The sequence below is a fragment of the Caretta caretta genome, chromosome 1 (assembly GCF_965140235.1).
Source record: "Caretta caretta isolate rCarCar2 chromosome 1, rCarCar1.hap1, whole genome shotgun sequence".
NCBI classification, from domain to species: Eukaryota; Metazoa; Chordata; order Testudines; family Cheloniidae; genus Caretta; species Caretta caretta.
Window position 1 is genome coordinate 63,527,429 of NC_134206.1, and position 23,756 is coordinate 63,551,184.

The window sequence follows — 23,756 nt, forward strand, 5'->3', positions numbered from 1 at the left end:
GGAGCCCAGTCCTACAAACCCTTACTCTCATGCAAACAATATGTCTCAACTTATCCCTTGGTATTTTAAAGAAGAAACTGAGAAGAATATATTTTTTAGAGGGAAGCTGATTAAAATTGTAATGGGCATTCACCCTACCCTGCCATCCCCCTTGAGAGAGAAGCTGTGGGAATGAGAATGGAAATGCTTTTTGTGGTGGGCCTGTTGCTGGCGCTAGGCGAGGCAGGCACTGTTGTGGTAGGACTGTGGTTGCATTAAAGTTGTTTGGATTTTTAGATAATATGGTCTTACTTCATTCCTTCAGATACTCTTGATGTTACAGTACTTTTAGTATAAATTACTTATGTTAATTACTGTTAATACCTTAGATTAGTGTTTCTCAATCTTCTCAGGTTGGCAACCCCTTATTTGAAGTAAAACATTTTCACAACACTTGTACTCATTTACTATAAAAGTCAGAGTACAAAATGTATTGGTAACAATAAACCTATATAATCTAACTGTGTATGTGTATGGAGAGGTTGATAGAGCGTATTTGACCTTGAAGAGTAAGGGTGTGCAGGGAGCGGGGAAGTGAGATTTCTTTGCTTTAGCTTGTAATAATTCTCTCAATGCCTTGTGACTCCTCTGGGGGCTGTGACACACCAGCTGAGAAATACTGCTTTACATCATTTAAAATTCCTAAACATCTGTGCTAAAAAAACAACAAGGAGTCTGGTGAAAAGAAAAGGAGTACTTGTGGCACCTTAGAGACTAACCAATTTATTTGAGCATAAGCTTTCGTGAGCTACAGCTCACTTCATCAGATGCATACTGTAGAAAGTGCAGAAGATCTTTTTATATACACACAAAGCATGAAAAAATACCTCCTCCCACCCCACTCTCCTGCTGGTAATAGCTTATCTAAAGTGATCACTCTCCTTACAATGTGTATGATAATCAAGTTGGGCCATTTCCAGCACAAATCCAGGTTTTCTCAACCCCCCCCCCCCGCCCCAAACACACACACAAACCCACTCTCCTGCTGGTAATAGCTTATCTAAAGTGACCATTCTCCTTACATTGACAGGTTTCAGAGTAACAGCCGTGTTAGTCTGTATTCGCAAAAAGAAAAGGAGTACTTGTGGCACCTTAGAGACTAACCAATTTATTTGAGCATGAGCTTTCGTGAGCTACAGCTCACTTCATCGGATGCATACCGTGGAAACTGCAGCAGACTTTATATACACACAGAGAATATGAAACAATACCTCCTCCCACCCCACTGTCCTGCTGGTAATAGCTTATCTAAAGTGATCATCAAGTTGGGCCATTTCCAGCACAAATCCAGGTTTTCTCACCCTCCACCCCCCCACACAAATTCACTCTCCTGCTGGTGATAGCCCATCCAAAGTGACAACTCTCTACACAATGTGCATGATAATCAAGTTGGGCCATTTCCTGCACAAATCCAGGTTCTCTCACCCCCTGACCCCCCTCCCAAAAACCACACACACAAACTCACTATCCTGCTGGTAATAGCTCATCCAAAGTGACCACTCTCCCTACAATGTGCATGATAATCAAGGTGGGCCATTTCCAGCACAAATCCAGGTTTTCTCACCCCCCCACCCCCATACACACACAAACTCACTCTCCTGCTGGTAATAGCTCATCCAAACTGACCACTCTCCAAGTTTAAATCCAAGTTAAACCAGAACATCGGGGGTGGGGGGGTAGGAAAAAACAAGGGGAAATAGGCTACCTTGCATAATGACTTAGCCACTCCCAGTCTCTATTTAAGCCTAAATTAATAGTATCCAATTTGCAAATGAATTCCAATTCAGCAGTTTCTCGCTGAATTCAGCGGTTTCCAGCTTTCACCCTGACCACACCACACGATCCATCGTCTACAGCCAAGCTCTGCGATACAACTGCATTTGCTCCAACCCCTCAGACAGAGACAAACACCTACAAGATCTCTGTCAAGCTTTCTTACAACTACAATACCCACCTGCGGAAGTAAAGAAACAAATTGATAGAGCCAGAAGAGTTCCCAGAAGTTACCTACTACAGGACAGGCCTAACAAAGAAAATAACAGAACGCCACTAGTCGTCACCTTCAGCCCCCAACTAAAACCCCTCCAACGCATTATTAAGGATCTACAACCTATCCTAAAGGATGACCCAACACTCTCACAAATCTTGGGAGACAGGCCAGTCCTTGCCGGGAGACAGCCCCCCAACCTGAAGCAAATAGTCACCAGCAACCACATACCACACAACAGAACCACTAACCCAGGAACCTATCCTTGCAACAAAGCCCGTTGCCAACTGTGCCCACATATCTATTCAGGGGACACCATCACAAGGCCTAATAACATCAGCCACACTATCAGAGGCTCATTCACCTGCACATCCACCAATGTGATATATGCCATCATGTGCCAGCAATGCCCCTTTGCCATGTACATTGGTCAAACTGGACAGTCTCTACGTAAAAGAATAAATGGACACAAATCAGATGTCAAGAATTATAACATTCATAAACCAGTTGGAGAACACTTCAATCTCTCTGGTCACGTGATTACAGACATGAAAGTTGCTATATTACAACAAAAAAAACTTCAAATCCAGACTCCCGCGAGAAACTGTTGAATTGGAATTCATTTGCAAATTGGATACAATTAACTTAGGCTTGAATAGAGACTGGGAGTGGCTAAGTCATTATGCAAGGTAACCTATTTCCCCTTGTTTTTTCCTATCCCCCCCAGACGTTCTTGTTAAACCCTGGATTTGTGCTGGAAATGGCCCACCTTGATTATCATACACATTGTAAGGAGAGTGATCACTTTAGATAAGCTATTACCAGCAGGAGAGTGGGGTGGGAGGAGGTATTTTTTCATGCTTTGTGTGTATATAAAAAGATCTTCTACACTTTCCACAGTATGCATCCGATGAAGTGAGCTGTAGCTCATGAAAGCTTATGCTCAAATAAAATGGGTTAGTCTCTAAGGTGCCACAAGTACTCCTTTTCTTTTTGCGAATACAGACTAACACAGCTGTTACTCTGAAAGGAGTCTGGTGGCACCTTAAAGACTGACAGATTTATTTGAGCATAAGCTTTCATGGGTAAAAAACCCACTTTTTCAGATGCATGGAGTGAAAATCACAGATGCAGGCATACCCCTGATACTTGACACCATTTGTGCTGTACATTTACTTTTGCATTTCACCCAATTTTAACAGTGAATATGCACTAGTCCATTTCACTTCTGTTTAGTCAGTTTCCAGTTCTCTTACACTAATACAAATACTTTAATTTCAATAACAACAAATTACAACATTTTAATTCTGTTAGGTTGGTAAATCTATATGGGTATGTATTTATTTTCTGTGATCTAAATCTGAGGCCTGAATTATTGGATAGTGTCTCTTAGTTTTTTGGCATAGAATCATAGAACTGGAAGGGACCTCGAAAGGTCATCTAGTCCAGTCGCCTGCACTCAAGGCAGGACTAAGTATTATCTCTAGACCATCCCTGACAGGTGTTTGTCCAACCTGCTCTTAAAAATCCCCAATGATGGAGATTCCACAACCCCCCTGGGCAATTTATTCTAGTGCTTAACCACTCTGACAGGAAGTTTTTTCTAATGTCCAACCTAAACCGCCCTTGGTGCAATTTTAGCCCATTGCTTGTCGTCCTATCCTCAGAGGTTAAGAAAAGCAATTTTTCTCTCGCCTCCTTGTAACAATCTTTTATGTACTTGAAAACTGTTATCCTGTCTCCTCTCAGTCTTCTCTTCTCCAGACTAAACAAACCTAATTTTTAAAATCTTCCCTCATAGGTCATGTTTTCTAGACCTTTAATCTTTTTTGTTGCTCTTCTCTGGACTTTCTCCAATTTGTCCCCATCTTTTCTGAAATGTGGCGCCCAGAACTGGACACAATACTCCAGTTGAGGCCCAATCAATGCAGAGTAGAGCAGAAGAATTACTTCTCGTGTCTTGCTTACAGTACTCCTGCTAATACATCCCAGAACAATATTTGCTTTTTTTGCAACAATGTTATATTGTTGCCTCGTATTTACCTTGTGATCCACTATGACCCCCCAGATCCCTTTCCGCAGTAATCCTTCCTAGGCAGTCATTTCCCATTTTGTAAGTGTGCAACTGATTGTTCCTTCCTAAGTGGAGTACTTTGCATTTGTCGTTATTGAATTTCATCCTATTTACTTCAGACCATTTCTCCAGTTTGTCCAGATCATTTTGAATTTTAATCCTATCCTCCAAATCACTTGCAACCCCTCCCAGCTTGGTATTGTCCACAAACTTTGTAAGTGTACTCTCTATGCCATTTTCTAAATCACTGATGAAGGTATTGAACAGAACCGGACCCAGAACCGATCCCTGCGGGACCCCATTCGTTATGCCCTTCCAGCATGACCGTGAACCACTGATAATTACTCTCTGGAAATGACTTTCCAACCAGTTATGCACCCATTTTATAGTAGCTCCATCTAGGTTGTATTTCTCTAGTTTGTTTATGAGAAGGTCATGCCAGACAGTATCAAAAGCCTTGCTAAAGTCAAGATATACCACATCTACCACTTCGCCCACATCTACAAGGCTTGTTTCCCTGTCAGAAAGCGCTCAGGTTGGTTTGACACAATTTGTTCTTGACAAATCCATGCTGACTGTTACTTATCACCTCATTATCTTCTAGATGTTTGCAAATTGATTGCTTAATTATTTGCTCCATTATCTTTCAGGGTACAGAAGTTAAGGTGACTGGTCTATAATTCCCCAGGTTGTCCTTATTTCCCTTTTTATAGATGGGCACTATATTTGCCCTTTTCTAGTGTTCTGGAATGTCTCCCGTCTTCCATGACTTTTCAAAGATAATTGCTAATGGCTCAGATATCTTCTCAGTCATCTCCTTGAGTATTCTAGGATGCATCAGGCCCTGGTGATTTGAAGACATCTAATTTGTCAAAGTAATTTTTGACTTGTTCTTTCCCTATTTTAGCCTGTGATCCTACCTCATTTTCACTGGCATTCACTATGTTAGACGTCAATCGCCACCAACCTTCTTGGTGAAAACCGAAACAAAGAAGTCATTAAGCACCTCTGCCATTTCCACATTTTCTGTTGTCTTCCTCCCTCATTGAGTAATGGGCCAATTCTGTTCTGGGTCTTCCTCTTGCTTTTAATGTATTTGTAAAATGTTTTTTTTGTTACCCTTTATGTCCCTACCTAGCTTGATCTCATTTTGTGCCTTGGCCTTTCTGATTTTGTCTCTACATACTTGTGTTATTTGTTTATATTCATCCTTTGTAATTTGACCAAGTTTCCACGTTTTGTAGGCCTCTTTTTTGAGTTTTAGATCACTGAAGATCTCCTTGTTAAGCCAGGGTTGTTTCTTACCATACTTCCTGTCTTTCCTACGCAGTGAGATAGTTTACTCTTGTGCCCTTAATAATGTCTCTTTGAAAAACTGCCAGCTGTCTTCAATTGTTTTTCCCCTTAGACTTGCTTCCCATGGGATTTTACCTACCAACTCCCTGAGTTTGCTAAAGTCTGCCTTCTTGAAATCCATTGTCTTTATTGTGCTGTTCTCCTTCCTACCATTCCTTAGAGTCATGAACTCTACCATTTCATGATCACTTTCTCCCAAGTTGCCTTCCACTTTCAAATTCTCAGCCAGTTCCTCCTTATTTGTCAAAATCAAATCTAGAACAGCCTTCCCCCTCGTAGCTTTCTCCACATTCTGAAATAAAAAATGGTCTCCAATACATTCCAAGACTTGTTGGATAATCTGTGCCCTGCTGTGTTATTTTCTCAACAGGTGTCTGGGTAGTTGAAGTCTCCCATCATCACCAAGTCTTGTGCTTTGGATGATTTTGTTAGTTGTTTTAAAAAAAAGCCTCATCCATTTGGACATGTGGTTAAGTTACAAGATTTGCTAAACATGTGAGCAAGACATACCAGCCAGATAACTAAGAAAGAGGATTCTCTGTACTACCTCAGAGCACTAGTCCACCCTGTCTGGTATCCCTGATGCTTCAGGGATAACACCACCCTCAAATACTTTTGGCATATGGTCCGTCGGAAAAAAAATTCCTGCGTGATGCTAGGCAAATCAAATAAAACTAAAATTTCACAGAGGTCACTGAGTTCTTCATTTTCTGGGTGCCCAACTTAAGACACTGGGGGATTTGATTTGCAGAAGTGCTGAGCACTCAGTTGCAGCTGAGGTTAATGGGAGCTGTGCATTGAACATATGAAGTGTTATAAAATGTAAGTACTCTGAATATTCGGGCCTTAAGCTTTTGAAGTTAAGCACCCAAAATTAGCTGACACTTTTGAAAATGTGTGTCTTAATTTCTCTGCATTAATTCTCCATGTGTAAAATAAGGACAATAATATCACCTTACCTCAGACAGGGTTTGAAGATAAATTAATTTATGTTTGTAAAGAACTAAAGCCTGAAAATGAAAACACCATAGAAAAGTCCCTAGACAAGAATAATGCTGTATACAGGATGTAAGGGTTGCATGGTGTGAGTAAATAGTGCATGGGGGGACACACTGAAGGGTGAGGACAAAAATAAATATTGAATGGCTACTTATTCAGTGAGTAGCATCCATCCTGATTGCACATGGATAAAATAGTACGTCACCGTGTAATTAATGACTGCTTTATATGCATATGCACTGGCAATCCTCATTTTGGTATTTCCTAATTTGTATGTGGTTGACTTTGCAACCTTAACATTCTTTTAATGTAATTTTCTTGGACGCAGTATATACTGTAAAATCAGATTACCCGAAAAAGACTTTCCACATATTGGATTTTAAATTATTATAATGTAATATTCGTAAATACAACCTTAAGTCTGTCCAGTGGATGAGCATCTTGTGGGTGAATAGCATACAGAGACCATGAGTTGAACTTTCTGTAGAAGTATTCTACTAATAAATTAAAGTATTCTTATATGGTCCCCTCTATTTACTTCACAATATAGTATAATTAAAGCGGTAATTCCTACTGATGTTGACTGTAAAACAGAGCCATCTTGTAGCATTGATCTTTAAACAGAATTCCCTATTGAAGCTAATTAGCAATTCTGCTTAAAAAGTCAGTGACATTACTAGGACCATAAATGATTAATACGTTTGTGTTAATAGCAGGATTTACAGCAATAACTGCACTTAAGGTAAGATAAGCTGTGTTTCTCAGGTAGTCATACATTTCTGAAACTTTCAGCTTGCAGGCTGAAATTGTCAAGGCTTTTTCCTGCTTAGGGTTGGTTGGTTTGTTTGTTTGAGGAAAAAATTGTTCAGCCACTAGTGTTTAGGAGGAGAGTGAGGCAGAGTTATATTTCCTCCTTTAAATAGGCTCTCCAGAATCACAAGGAAGTTGCAAAAAAATGTTGACCAGTTTTAGAAAGAAATGGTTGGATTAGAAATATAAGAAAGCAGATATTGAGGTGTCAGAAGAAGAGGTGGTAGAACAAACTGATAATTTAAAAAAACATGAAATCCATAACAATGATTTACATCTAAGAGTTCTGACGGAGCTTAAGTATGAAATGGCTAATGTGCCTACAAAACTATCCAATCTCTCATTTAAAAACAGCCACTGTTCTTTTTCGAGCAGTTGCTCCACTTGTGGTTGCTCCACTTCAGGAGTGCATGTGCCCTTTGCCTTTGGTCAGAGATTTTTAGTAGCAGTGTATGTTTGGCCCGTGTGTGCACCCTTCACATCCTCTTCATGTCTCATGTCAAGGCTGTATAGGTGTGTGCATGTTAAACACCCATAGTTCCTTCTCAACCGCCTTCGTCCAGTGACAGAATTTAGTGTGTGGCTGTTTTTCTTTTTAGCATTAGAATATAGTACATAGTGTTAGTTCTTCAGTTAGTTTATAGGATACTTAGCTGTATATAGTTGTTAGAATTGTTATTCTCGTGTTCTTTTTTCCTTCTAAAAAATAAAAATACTGTTTTTTCCCCTATTCAGGGGTCAAATTTTTTTTCTTGTATCTGGGATGCTGGGTTCCCTGGGTTTTAAAAGGTGCCTCTTTTGCTGAGTCAGGCGTTGCTTGGGAGACTTGCATATCCCCTGCAAGTGTAAGATTTACACTTCTCTTAAGGGAAGATCCCATAAAAACAGGAAAATTAAGTAGAGGCTATTAGTGATGAAGCAAACCTTAAGACCGGCTTCAGGCCCGGGTACGGAGAACCCTCCTGTACAGGAACCCTCTAGTTCTGTTAGTGCCCTGTGTACTTTAAGATCATGGTCACGAGAGCTTCCAGCGTGAAGGCAGCATCGAGATCCCAGTCTTCAAAACTCTCTGTGACTGAGGTTACCTATAACTGGTCCGTCAGTTCTGAACTTTCCACTCAAAGACGAAGGAAGGGGATAAAAGGAGCAGGACTAAGAGTTCCTCCTCAAAGAAGATCCAGTCCCTGGAGACTTCAGTCTCCGAAAGGAGTGCTGTTGAGGCACCGACTACTTCAGGTATGGTAAAGCACTCTAAGATTTCATCTCAGATCTGTCTCTTGGCAGGAAAAGAATGGGACCAAATATGACTACTACTACCATCAGAGCCCACAATAGCAAGAAAAACAGCCTCCTTAGAGTCTGTGGTGCCATCAGTATTTTCATCAGTGCTTCCGACAGCAACATCGGGAACAACCTCGAAGCCTATGTCAAGTTCTATCGTGTTCCTGGTATCTCAGGAGTTCCGGTGCCCTAAAGATCTCATGGTACCGAACGAGCCTCCTTGCGACTTCCAGACACCTCTTAGTACCAAGATCTGCTGGGTCTCCAAGTGCACATTTTTTATTGAAACTTACTGCTTCCTAAACTTCTACCATTCAGGGAGAAGGTTTGTCACTCCTTTTACAATATATGGAGGAGCATTCGGACTCAGACTCAGCTTTCTGTTCAAGGGTCTCCAGTTTATTCGATAAGATGTTATTCCCCTCTGCAGAGGAAAGAGAGGCAGCATAGAAGACCTCTGCCTGTTAGTTCTTGGGAAGACCAGTGATGGCTACCTTGCTCCATGCCTCATGGTCCTCCTCATTGGCCTTATTGAAGCCCATAGGTAATGTACTGCAAGTAGTTTTGAGGTGCCCAGATTCAGTCTTATAAGGAATATGGACCTTGTTCTCTGATACTTTCCATCTCCGGCTGAGGGTGCGGGCTCTGGGGTTGGGCTAGGAATGAGGAATTTGGAGGAGCAGGAGGGTGCTCTGGGCTGGGATCGAGGGGTTTGGAGGGCAGGAGGGGGAACAGGGCTGGGGCAGGGGTGCAGGGAGAGGTTCAGAAATGCAAGCTCCAGGCGGTGCTTACCTCAAGTGGCTCCCAGAAGCAGCAGCATGTCCCCCTTCCGGCTCCTACGTGGAGTCGCGGCTGGGCAGTTCTGCGCACTGCCCTGTCTGCGGGCACCGCCCCCACAGTTCCCATTGGCTGTGGTTCCCGGCCAATAGGAGCTGCAGTGGTGGCGCTTGGGGCAGGGGCAATGTGCAGAGCGGAGCCCCCTGGCTGTCCCTATGCGTAGGAGCTGGAGGGGAAATATGCCGCTGCTTCTGGGAGCCACATGGACCCTGCTCCCTGGCTGGAGCGCCGGAGCACCGAAGTGGGGCACGCCTCAGACCCTGCTACCCAGTGGGAGCTCGAGGGCCGGATTAAAATGGCTGGCGGGCTGGATCCTGCCCCCAGGCCGTAGTTTGCCCACGCTTGCTCTAGTTCAACTTCAGTACAAAGGAAAAGGTATTCTATTCAAGGTACTTTCTGATACCCAAGAAAAAATGGTTTTGGGGACCAATACTAGATCTCAGCCATTTGAACAAGGATGTCAGACATCTGAAATTCAGGGTGGTGTTCCGAGTAGTTATTATTCCCTCCTTGGAGTTCGTGGACTTGTTTGCGACTTTCAACCTCTACTTCCATGTAACAATTCATCCCTCTTGCAAAAGATTTATTCATTTCATAGTTGATCACGGTCACTACCAGTATCGGGTCCTACCCTGCAGCCTGATTTTTGCCCCAGGGGGTTTCTCAAAAAACATCATGGCTGTAGCTGCCCGCCTCTGTTGTAAGACTGTAACAGACAGCATAGTTTGTATATATCATATCAATCATCATAGAGGAGGACTTTCCCCCTCGCTCTGCACCAAAACAATAAAGCTTTTGAGCAGGCGCAGAGCCAACCAGATAGTCATTTGAGCTTCTTACCTCCCGGGTATACAAAACACCATGGCAGACGGTCTCAGTAGACATTTGCCCCTAAATTATGAATGGGATCTGGCCTCTCAAGTCCTCGACAAAATATTCCTAACCTTTGCGGTTTCCAGAGGATGATCTTTTGGCCCTGCAGCCAACATGAAGTGCATGAAATTCTGTTTAGGAGGTGCTTTTCTCATTTTATGGACAAGTAGTTCGTTTTATGTGTATCCACCAACTCCATTGCTTTTAGAGGTTCTCAACAAAATCAATCAGGACCAAGCCAGAGTCATTCTGATTGCACCAACTTGGCCAGGGCAAGTTGGTGTCTTTATCTCATCAGACTCGCCTCTTGTCCTCCATGGTGGCTCCTGATCAATTCTCAACTATTGTCTCAAAATGCGGATTGAACACTTCATTCCAGTATGAATGTTCTGCAACTCCAGGCATGGTTCCTGTCTGGACTAGAGGCATCCTGTTCATTGGAAGTGCAATGGGTGCTTTTAAATAGCAGGAAGGAATCTACAAGACACATTTACCTCCAGAAATGGAGAAGATATCATCTTTGGTGTAATTGCCATTATCTTTTACCTGTCCCATCATCTCTTTCCACAATCTTGGATTATCTGTTGGAATTGAAGACATCAGGACAGTCTGAATTCCATCAAGGCTCACTTAGCATCAGTAACAGCTTTCCACTCACCTGTAAAAGGTTTCTTAATTTTCACACAGTTGACTACAATGACGTTCCTGAAAGGTCTTATAAATTTTTCCCGCAGAGTTGAGATCCTACTCTGCTTTGGGATCTCAACCTTGTTCCTAATCATCTCATGAAACAGCATTTTGAGCCACTGACTATGTGCTCTATGTTACATTTGTGTATGAAGATGGCCTTTTTGGTGGCCATCAGTTCTGCTCCAAAGGTTGGGCTGATTGAGGTTTTAATGGCAGGCCCTCCATTTACTTCGTTCTTCAGGGAGAAGGTGTCATTACAACCCCTGCAAAAATTTTATCAAAAGTTTCTTCTGAGTTTCACATTAATCAGACTATTCACCTTCCAGTTTTCTTTTGTAAGCTATGTCAGACAGTAAAGGAAGTTATGTTCCATACACTAGATGTCAAGAGAGCACTGGGCTTTTACTTGAACAGAACCAAACCTTTCAGGAAGTCCTCTGGACATTTTGTGTCTTTTGCGGATAGGTCTATGCGATCAACTGTTTCCACACACAGACTCTCTAAATGGATTTCTCTATGTGTTACCTGTTATGGTTTCACTGATGTTCAACCTTCCCTATGAATGACTGCACATTCTATTAGATCACATTCTACATCTGTACCCTACTCAAGGACGTTCCAGTTGCTGAAATCTTTGGAGCCGCAATGTGAACCTTGGTACATATTTTTTTCCCAACCATTATGCTTTCATTCATACTGCTAGATTGGATGCTGCAGTAGACAATGTGGTTCTCTCTTCAGTAGTGGAATCTGTTCCAAATCTCCTGCCTCCTTAAGGGGGTTACTGCTAGGGAGTCTCCTGAAGTGGAGCACTCCCAGGGACACTACTTGAAAAAGGAACACTTACTCACCTTGTGCATTCTTTGAGGCATATCTCCCTGTGGATCCACTACCCACCTTCCTTCCCCTCTGCTTTGGGATTTCTCTGTGGACTTTGTGGGAGAGAAAGAACTGAGGGCAGTTTACCCACACAGCCCTATATAGCCTTAGTACAGGGCACAAAGATGTGTAGAGTGCATTTGTGGGCTGATTGGGCACTGCTACCAGAAATATCTGATCAAAGGCACTGGACACATATGCACCTAAAGTTGAGCACCCACAGGGACATGCATCTCGAAGAACTCTAGTTACTCTTCTTCCAGAGCATTGGAGGGTAATAAATGTTACTGTATTTATAATTGGCTCTATGGATGATCCATGGAATTGCAGACCAGTAAATATCTGTACCTGCAAATTGGTTGAAATGGTAATTAAAAACAGAATGACAGAATACCTAGAAGATCATGATATGACAGCGTCTAACCAGAATGGTTTTGCAAAGGAAAATCATTTCTCCCTAATTCTCAGAATTTTTTCAACGTCTCACTAAATTAGTGGATAAAGGAGAACTGGTTGATGTCTATTTAGACTTCCAAAAGGCCTTTGGAAAAAGTATCATGTGAGAGTCTACTAAAGAAACTAATAATTGGGTGAGATGCAAAGTACCGTCATAGATAAAAAATTTGCTATGAGGGAGAAGGCAAATAATAGGATTAAATGGTCTATGTTAATCATGGCACAAGGTAAACAGCAGGGTTCCTTAGGGTTCTATACTAGATTTCATGCTGTTTAATATATTAATGATCTAGAAAAGGGGCTGGTGCATAGTGAGATGAGGAAATTTGCAGATGACATGATGTTATGTAGATTAGTAAAGGCGAGAGAGGATTGTGAGGAGTTTGAGAGACCTAACCAAACTAAGTGAATGGGCAATGCGATGTTATATAAAGTTAAAAGTTGATAAATGCACACAGTTGGTAATACACTTTGGAGGAAAAAACTGAACTACTTCTACACCTTACAAAGTTTTAAATTAACTGTATCAACTCAGGAAAGAGACTTGAGTGTCATGATAGCTGAATAAAGAGCTCTGCTCAGTGTGTAGGTGTGGACACAAGAGCAATCAGATATATAAGGAATAGGTTGGAGAATAATAATGCCATTATGTAAACCAGTGGTGTGGCCTCATCTAGTACTGTCACTCCATCTGAAAAAGAATATTGCACAATTAGAGGGGGTTCAGAGAAGGTGATAAGAATGATCTAGTGGTCCATAGATGCTCTAATGGCTACTTCTGGCTTTAAATTCTATAACTCTATGAATTATTAGGGCTTAGAAAAATTCTCATATGAAGAGATATTGAAAAGATTGGAATTTGTTTACCTTAGAAAGGAGATGAATAAGAGGGAACATCATAAAGGTATTCTAATAGTGAAAAGTACAGAAAATATAGATTGGAAATTTCTGTTCTCCTTGTCTCGTAACACAAGAACATGAGTTCATTCTATTAAATTTTAAAAATGGCAAATAAAAAGCTGATAAAGGGAAATGCTTTTTAGTGTGGCACATAATTTTGTCATGGAACTTATTGTCACAGGAAGTCATCGAGTCCTAGAATTTAGCAAGATTCAGAAGGGGATTGGACATTTATATTGATATCAAGAATACACATAATTAGAATTTAATGATGACAAAAATGTGGGATGGCTATTAAACCTCACGTTCAAGGACTAAGGTAATCAGGAGGACACCTACTGTGGAGGGCAGATAATCCCACATGTGCCAACTGCTTAAACCTTCCTCTGAAACATCTGGTACTGCCTTTGTCAGAGACAGGATCCAGGTTTAGATCCTCTGGTCTGATCCATTTTGGCAATGCCTATATTCCTAAAAAAAACAGAACCAAATTCCAGAAAATTGCAACTTGCTTCTTTACAGCTTTAACACAGAAGTGGCTAGGGTTAGAAATTTGGCAGAGAAATAGACTTGAATAAGTAAAAAAATTATTTTCTGTGCTCCAGTGAAAATTGGTTTGGACTTGATCAAATTGTGAGCCTTTGAAAACTGTACTCATTACATGCAAAGTAAGACTGGTCTACTTGTGGTCTCCTTAGTTTTACACTTTACCATTGTGCATGACTGCTTGTTTAAGCTCAGCCACCCTTCCTTGCCTCCCAATGCCTGGCTATTCAGCTCAGGCTCCCTGCCTCTCCTTTATCCTTTTCATAGACTCAGAAGGCAGTGGGGTGACGGCCCAGTGGGCTGGATTTGCTGCAGGTTTTCCTATATGATTGTCAAGGGCTCCTTGGCACCCAATCATAGCCTGTCCGTGTGTTGGTGACTTCTCTGGCCCTAAGGATATCTTGACTGGGGCAGAAGAAGCAGCCTCCTTCCCCCATATTTAGTGTCTTCTCGGGAAGGAGCCAAAGGGCAATTCAAGGTCTTCTGATATCGCAAGGTTTTCCCTCTGACCCCATCCACACACTGTAGGCAGGGCTCAGGGTAAGCCATCATCCTTTTCTATTGAATGTTCCATTGGTATGTTATCGCTAAATGTATGTTGTTGTTATCCTGACTAACCATTGCATTTTCTTTTCTGTTTTTGCCAAGGCAGTTTGGGTTTCTACGTGATCTAGTATGTTATGTTGCTCCTTTGGGAGTGGATGTTATCTTGTTGGGGGTAAATGTCTTTGCCTGTCTGCATAAAGATGGTAGCTATGAAGGAAAATGAATCTTCCAGAATGATGGGATTCACTCTAGCTGGAACAGAGAGACTTGCCAGGAGAGACTGCCTAGAGTCTTTCAGTGGTGGCTTTCACCCTTTCTGTGGGGCAGAGTTGGTACAAGCTGCAAATCCAAGCATTAGTGGGCTGGATTGTATCTTTGGCTGGGTAACCATTTTGATTTTGACATCTGCCAGTTAGGAAGAACAAGCAGCGACAGCCATCCTGTGCTGCAAAGACTGTATTTTAGGTGTTTTTGAGGATTCTCGGGCTCAGGCTTGACTACCTATTTTATAAGCAATAAATGCACACTTTGTAAGGTGTCCTCCTGCTTCTCAAATAATATAATATAATATCATGCACTTTCTTTCCCCCAGCCTAGATATACAAGCATAGCAACTTGTAATACTGTGTACTATTCTGTGTGTGCCTGATGGTCTTTTAGTGTATAACTTACACAGAATATACTGCAAACTCTTCTTATACAACATCTTACAGACTCAAAATAAAAATATAGTGCCAGATCCTCAGCTGGTGTTAATCAGCTTACCTCCATTGAAGCCAATAGAGCTACACTGAATAATAGTGAACGTTTTGTGGCATATACATGCAATCTAACTTTCAACTAGTTTGCCTCAACCCCTAAATTTCACCTTTAAAAAAAGCTTTACTATTGGCCATAAAGTAAATGTATAGTACTTCTACGATGATGATAGATAAGAGAATATAACCATATAAAAAGTGTAAGTCAATATAGATATACTGGGTATACAATGTACTGGATATACAATGAAAATAGTGTAAGTACACAAAAAATAATGTAAGTTAGATGCACTTGTTCAGTATAAGTTGCTAAAGAAAGTGTCGAAAAAATGTGATCACCTAATTATGGACTGAATTATAATGCATAGGTACAAGGAGGAGAGGCGAGGTTGTATATACAATCATAACTTCATAATTTTCCTGAATTATTGAGTACTTAACTGTGTAATTTAAACATGGTTAATATATAGAGTATATGTATAGAGAGGATCAATGACGTATAGAAGTTAAATTTTAGTATAAAAATAATTTCTGGAAAAACAAGAGAGGTAGTGTCATGAGAGACTATCTAGGAGCATACTTTCCTTGATGACTTTTCAGCATTTATTTGAAACATATTGCCTCTGATTGATTTTAGAAATACTCAATGTATTGACTTTTGTTATTTTACAAAATGTATTTTAATTGATAGAACTTTAATCTGCGTGCTAACAGAATGATTTGGAACGAGTAAGCAAAGAAACATTTCTCCAGCTCCTGGCTACTAAATATGTCAGTAAGGAATTCTGCGTATGGTGTTATTATCCCTAAAAAGGGATATTATGAAATTTTGTAGGAATTTAATAACCAGTATTTCTGGATGTTAAAACTCTAGGGTAAATACTACAACCAGGAGAACATAAGTGCACTGGAGTACATTAAATCCATGGGGGAATGCCCTAGAGACTTTAGAATTTTCTTGTATGCTGTACAACATTTATGTTCTGTTCTACATGTCAGTTTGTTTTGCAGATGTTGCTGTACATTCTTAAATCTTGTTTCTATTTCTGGCACTGCTTTTAAGTCTGACCCAAGTTTTTTCTTGAGGCCATCCTAAAAATAGAACTGGCTACTCATATTATTGTGAAATACACCAGAGGCATTCATAGTCACGCTGCATGACAGCTGACTTTGCCATGTTTTAATGCATGATTAGCGAAATTGAAGAGTTCAGTTTTACAGCAAGATTTCCTACCTACTTAAAACATTATCATATATGGCTGTTGTAACCCTCTTATTAAAGAGTAGTCATGATAAAAAAGCACAAGGGACAAGTTCATAAAACAGGTTAAAGAACGTAGTTAATGCCTTTCAAGGATGGTCTGCATCTTACAATTTTTAGGATAGGTTTATTTATTAAAACAATTTTACATTTGTGGTTATATTTTTTTAAAAGCAAATACTTTTTCAGCAATTATAAATAGCAATCTCTTGATAGTGCAGTTTTTCTGATTTGCTGCATGAGCCGTCTCTTCTTGAACTATGTGTTATAATGAAGCTTTTTTTAATTTCCCAAAGTCTCTCATAGAAAGTTTCACACTGTTAAGAACATAAGAATGGCCATACTGGGTCAGACCAAAGGTCCACCTAGCCCAATATCCTGTCTTCCAACAGTGGCCAATGCCATGTGCTTCAAAGGTAATCATCAAGTGATTCATCCTCTGTCGCCCATTCTCAGCTTCTGGCAAACAGAGGCTAAAGGTGCCATTCCTGCCCATCCTGGCTAATAGCCATTGGTGGACCTATCCTCCATGAATTTATTGAGTTCTTTTTTGAACCCCGTTGTAGTGTTGGTCTTCATAACATCCTCTGACAAAGAATTCCTCAGGTTGACAGTGCGTTGTGTGAAGAAATACTTACTTTTGTTTGTTTTAAACCTGCTGCCTATTAATTTCATTTGGTGACTCCTAGTTCTTGTGTTATGAGAAGGAGTAAATAACACTTCCTTATTTACTTTCTCCATACCAGTCATGATTTTATAGACCTCAATCATATCCCCGCTTAGTGGTCTCTTTTCAAACTGAAAAGTCCCAGTCTTTTTAACCTGTCCTCATATGGAAGCTGTTCCATCTCCCTAATAATTTTTGTTGCCCTTTCCTCTACCTTTTCCAATTCTAATGTATCTTTTTTGAGATGGGGTGACCACATCTGCACACATTATTCAAGATATGGGCGTACCGTGGATTTATTGAGATGCAATATTATATTTTCTGTCTTCTTATCTATTCCTTTCTTAATGATTCCCAACATTCTGTTATTCTCTGTGGTGAATTTATTTTTCATAATCTGTGTGTATGTGTTATCTATGGAATGCATATTGAATTTGAAAAAAATATTTTTCCAGCATAGATGTGTTTATATGGTGACACCAGATGGAATAAATAATAGTTATCATTCATACGTCCATAAATAATCTGTTGTTTAAAAGCACTTACTTGAATTGTCTGTTCCCTTTGGTTGTGTAATACAAATGTGTACTTTGTTTTAAACAGTTCGTGCTTAGGGCCCAGTATTGTTCCCATTGAAATCAATGACGGAAATCTGATTAACTTCAGTGGAAGCAGGCTCAAGCCTTTAGTGGTTTTCCTGGATAGCATGTCAAAATATTCAGCTTAAAATATTGAAGTTTTTTATTCTGCACTGAAAATCTTACTGAACAACATGGAGTAGTTTTGTATGCTGCATTGTAGTGTACCCTGTCCACCCTGATACTTTAAACAGGTGCTTTTCATACAAGAAATGTGATTAACTTTTAAGTTGAATTAAAATGCTTTTAAAGTGAATAGGTACCAAATGCTATTTTTAGGGCAAGAGATGATTAGCTGAATATCTAGGTAAGATGAAATGATAAATAATTTGTATCTATTTTTAATTGATTGCATTTATTTAGATTTATAAAGCAGATGCTCATCTTATTCTCTGGGTGTGCATATAGAATTAATTTTTCATAACAATATAAAAATGGTTGGATCATCCCACAAGCCAGTAAATGCACATAAAATATAATAAATAAAAAATGAAAGTCAGACATAGAAAATCACTTTGTATATTGCTTATCTTTCAAGATCTGGTTTCTTTGTTTCTTCTGCAAGGCTTGGGTACATCACTAGCATCTGAAATTGTCTGAGGTATCCTCTGATGCTTTATGCCCTGATTCTGCAAAGACTTTCACATAGCAATTATCTCAGAGGACAGCAGATAGCTGTAAGATAGCTTACTGGTCTTGCATAGAAAAAAAGTGGTCCTACATATTAGTTCCTGCTTCTTACTGACTGCACAGCCTAGTTTAGTTAATTAGTACCCATTATGCCTCTGGTGTGTCGGGCAGCGATGGAGCTCCTCCACTCATGTACTTTTCTGGCAAGTCTTTCAATGGTTCCCCTGCTGTGCCCCAGATTTTTCAGCTCAGCTTCACCAAGTTGTTTTTGGGTGGCCTCGTTTTCGCTTGCCTTCAGGTGTCCATCTTATTGCTATTCTGTTGATGGAATCACTTTCCATCTGAAAAACATGGCCAATCCATCTCCAACGCCTCCTGGTAATGATGGTGCTCATATCTTCTTGGCGGCACTGTGGGAATAAGTCTTGGTTTGAGATTGTTCTGGGACAAAAGATAGGGAAGGCAGATTGAATGGAATGAAGATAGTGTGTACAGCCTAATATCTTTCTAAGTCAAGGGAGATGTGGTAACCCTTAAATTTTTCCAGCGCTCTTATGATTTACTGCTTCCCGTCCTGGTTTTTTTGAATGTTTGATTCCTTGTTGTCTTTGAGGGCCCACTCTGAATTCATGGTTCAGCTTAACCAGATGGCTCAGACCACACCCTTCCTTAAAAGCTCTGCAGTCTACAAGAATCGTCTGCCTCCATGGATGGAGACAGTGAAACCTATGTGAAAAAAAGTTATGCCAGTTGGATATGTGACAGTCTTTCCACAATTCTGGGAGCTTGTATAAGGACAACATGAAATCTTTGGTTTGTTCAGTGTCAGACTCCCAAGGGCGTAGGGCCCTGGGAGGAATCCTTGCTTCATTGAAGTTAATGGCTGAATTCTCATTGACTTCCTTGGGGCTCAGATTTCACCCACTGCCTTGGAAGGTCCTCTCTGATGAGAAGGAAAAGGTGAAAGAACTTTTTTCATCACTGCCTAATTTCTGTGTTCCTTCATTGCCTCTTCTAAACAGTCTGCCACAGTGGCAAGTCACAGAGGAAACATGTGCTGTACCTAATGGCTAATTATTTTGTATGACTCAGTGCCAGTAGCTTTCCCAACACTTAGGATCCTAGGGCAGTTCTTCAGTGGCATGTCTGAGATAAAGAATAGGCTAACTTTTATATTGCTTTTGCCTTGGAAGCTAATTGGGAGTATGCTGAGGTGAGAATTGGATGTGTTGTGGAAGGCACAAAATCTTCTGTGACAGTTTCTGTCTACGAGAGAGATCGACTGGTATAGTCGGTGGTGGTATAACCATTCATAGAAACCATTTGCCTTTGAATGTATTTTTGTTTTTTGTTTTAAATTTTATCATATGTTTGGGCACATTTTTTGTTTGCAAGTCCATTACTATCTCTAGTAATGTACTGTAAACAGATTTAGGATTGTTTGATAAAAGGCTGCTGCAAAACGTATAGGAAGTATGAAAATAAGACACAGAAGAATCTTGTTAATTTTTATTTTTGATTGGGAAATCTATTCCAAATTACCAAATTTTGCATATCAGAGAGTAAGCAGAAACACACAAATCAAAAACTGTATCAACTGTATCAAGTTATGCTTTGAGCAGTATACTGGAATGTAAATTAACAGGATAAGTAGTATTTTTCTGGTATACTTCCATCCCTGACTTCAGCAACTCTAATGTAGAGCCAGTGGATCTGCTTTGAGTCTGTTAGCTTTCAGTCTGTCTTTGGAGGCTGCATAATATAGAAGACTGAAGTACTAAGATTTGACTAGAATTTTTAACTCTGCATAGCTACTTATCTGTATTATAGTAGATTAAAATGTATAGAAGAACTTGATTAAAAAAAACCCTAGCAAATTAGACCTTATTTATCACTACAACTTAAGCTACTTGATCTGGTGCAAACATTGCTATTTAATAAATATAATTTTATATGAAAGCAATGAGATATAGGCTAGATAAGTACTGTTTCTCTAATAACAGTAGTAATTCATTTATTATTCATGTTACAGTAGTCAAGACTGGGGCCACATTGTGCAACTGTGACATGAATTTAACAAACAAATAAATGGAGTGAGGCAGGGAGAATGAGGGTAGGTAGGGAACATATGTGATTACAGAGACTATGTGCACAATTAGCTGCTTTTGAGTTATTCAACTTTGGATTTATTTATTTATGTATTCAATTTTAAAATCTAAATAAACAAGGAGTACGATGTCAGTAATCCCTACTGGCCACCAACCTCATTTAATAGTATTTGTTTAAAGCTGCATAATTCAGACTAGAGTTAATTTATATATATATATTTTTCTTACAGTGTCAGACAATTTGGCCCAATCTGTAGTCCAGCATCTAAGATGGATAATGCAAAAAGATCTTTTGGGGCAAGATGTCTTTCTTATAGGCCCCCCTGGACCCCTTCGACGCTCTATTGCCATGCAGTACCTGGTACGTTTTAAAACTTTGTTTATATTAATGAGAATGGAAGTAGTTAAGATTATTTAGTTGTTATTGTGTGTGTGGGTGCACGTGTGCATGTGTGTCTATATGTGTGTAGGTGAGTGTATGTATTCTATTACTTGTTGAATTGTAAAAGGTAATATTAGAAAAGCTTATATGACTTGTTACTTAGTTGCCAAAGAACTTATTCCATGCCATGCTTTTCAAAGTTTGGTTTTTATTTTACAATGAATAAAAAGTACAAACATTTAAGTGAATATTTTTTTTGCTTAATCAATTAAATGTTACTAAGAAAAAACAGTTGAAAAAGTAAAGGAGTACTTGTGGCACCTTAGAGACTAACCAATTTATTTGAGCATAAGCTTTCGTGAGCTACAGCTCTGTAGCTCATGAAAGCTTATGCTCAAATAAATTGGTTAGTCTCTAAGGTGCCACAAGTACTCCTTTTCTTTTTGCGAATACAGACTAACACGGCTGTTACTCTGAAACCAGTTGAAAAAGTGTTACCATATGCAATCACAAATGGAAAAATAGCCTATTCTTTGTATTTCATACTTTTCGGAATCAAGATCTCTGCATACTGTAAAAGACAGTGAGCCACATTGCTTCCTCCATGGAAAAACTGAGGGAAGGGGTTGAGGGAAGGAATACTCTGAGGTTTTCCTTGCAGATTTTCCTCATAATGTTTAGGTAGAGATATGCATTTGTTTTTATCCTCTGTTCCCTGGGGAAAGGGGAGGGAGTGTGGCACCCACACCCTGGATCTAAAGTATCTGCTGGAGGTCTTGTGACTGCACCATGTGTGAGGTTTCCTGCCCACCCCACTATGATCCATGGGTGTGTGGCTTCATCCATTAGCTTTGAAATCTACCACAATGTGCCCTTTTCTGCTTCCTCAAGTTGTATAAAGAAAGCATTTTCCTTGCCATATGTTTTTCTTTTGTTTTGTTTTTTTACATTAGAAATACAAATTGCATCTGTCCTGGGAGATAGTATGGACCATGAGAGAACTGGTATCATTATAACTTACTAGATGTCAAGGAAATGAAATGTAATTAAATGGCAGTTATTCATAAGAACGGCCATACTGGGTCAGACCAAAGGTCCATCTAGCCCAATATCCTGTCTTCTGACTGGATAAGATTGCGTAAAAATTTTTTATGTTTGTGTGATGGTTTGCCCCCATTTGAGATGCCACCTGATGTGCTGAGATACCACTGAACTTGCCTGTTCTGCCAGCCAGTGCACCCTTTTTACCTGTCTTGCTGAGCCAGGCTATTAAGCCTCCTCCAGCACACACACAGTCCGGGCCACACCCAACTGCAGAACGACAGAGACACTGAGATCAGCTCTGGGGACCCAGCTTAAAGGACTTGCCCCAGCACTCAGGTGTCCACTTTCCTTGGGGTGCAGATCTAATGGTTATTATGAAATCTGTCTCCTCCCTCAATGTGGAGGAAGGTATGCACAGCCTCTTCTTCCCCCCCCCCCCTTTCCCCCTCAGTTATGAATTACACAAACTGGGTTGTATTATAAACAAGAAATAAGTTTATTAACTATAAAAGGCAGATTTTAAGTGATTAAAGGGGTAGCAAACAGAACAAAGCGGATTACTAAGCAAATAAAACACAACACACAAACTAAGCTTGTTTCACTAAAGAAATTGGTTACAAATAGTAATTTCTCACCCTAGATATTGTTACAGAAAGTCTTGAAAGGCCGCTGCACTGGCCGGCAGCTTGAGACTTCAGGTATTTCCACTCACAGACTGGTCGCCTTCCCAGCCTGGGTTCAGCCCTTCTCCCCTCAGTTCCGTTCTTGCTTCTAGGTGTTTTTCAGTATCTCCTTTGGTGGAGAGGCAAAGGAGAACCATGATGATGTCACTCCCCTGCCTTTTATAGCTCTTGTGTATACAGAAACCTTTTGTCTCCCAGTGGAAGAACACTGGCATTTCCAGGGGTGGGTCCAGTACCAGGTGACTCAGACCAATGTTTCTGCAGGGCTGTGGCAGCCATTACTCGTAGGCTGTCTGGAGTGTCCACAGGAAGACTAAGCTCTTTCACAGCCCATTGTCTTTGCTAATGGGCCATTAGCCCTGTCTGGCTTTTCCATTATTGTACTTGAAGGGCTAGTTGGGAGTGACACCCAAAGTAACACATTTGAAATACAGATACATAGTCAGTATTCCTAACTTCAGATACAGAAGTGATGTTGGCATACAAATTGGATAATCACATTCAGTAAATCATAACCTTTCCAATGATATCGTACAAAAGCCATCTTGCATAAAGTATATCTCAGTTATGTCATATTCATATCATAAACATATTTTCATAAAGAATATGGAGTGAAACATCACAGTTTGTTTTGCTTACAAATGTTCAAATGAACTGTTTGGGAAGAAAGTTCTGGTAAAGATGCAAAACGCTTTCAGCTAAGAGCTGAGAGCATTCTTGGTGTGTATCTCCGAGTCCCCACTGAGGCCTACAGAAGAACAGGAGACCCACCTGATATTCCTGCTATTTCTAAGGTTAAAAAAAGCAAAGTAGGATACAAACATAAGGGGGGAAATTCAAACCTATTCCATAGAACAGCGAAATGGCACAAACCCATTTTTTTGTCTTATAGAGGTAATCTGTTAATTTCCGGATTTAAAACTTTAGTTATTAATATAAATAATAAATACCATAGTACTCAGGAGCCCAGTCATAGACTTGGACCCATTGTGCTGGGCGCTGTATAAACACAAACACAGTCCTTGCTCCAAAAAGCTTACAAAAAATAACAGCATGATTCAGTAGGCAAAAAATGTAGTTCTTCAGCCTACTCACAAGGATGTTTAAACTCAGTGGTTATTTTTCTGAGACCAATATTAACATCACTGAACAGAAGCAGGGTGGGAACTTATAATACTCCTGAACTTAATAGGAAACTTGTGAATTTTTGCTTATGACTCATTGCTTTTCAGTGGCCACTGCTAGAAAGTCATCTTGGAGATAAAGCATTTTACAGGGCTTAGCTATTCGGTTTAGAGAATTTATAGGTGGT

General features: G+C 40.1%; 1 protein-coding gene across 3 annotated transcripts in view; it reads left to right on the forward strand.

Annotated features, from left to right (window-relative positions):
• The window catches only part of VWA8 (von Willebrand factor A domain containing 8), a 287,936-nt gene that overhangs the window by 12,292 nt on the left and 251,888 nt on the right, over positions 1 to 23,756 (forward strand). For all 3 annotated transcript variants that reach the window (XR_007356839.2, XM_048851261.2, XM_048851269.2), the window contains exon 3: positions 20,566 to 20,696. Coding sequence is in view for 2 of the 3 variants with exons in the window: in XM_048851261.2 (XP_048707218.2) it covers positions 20,566 to 20,696 (131 nt within the window). In the remaining variant the exon portion in view is untranslated. The remainder of the gene's footprint in view (positions 1 to 20,565; positions 20,697 to 23,756) is intronic.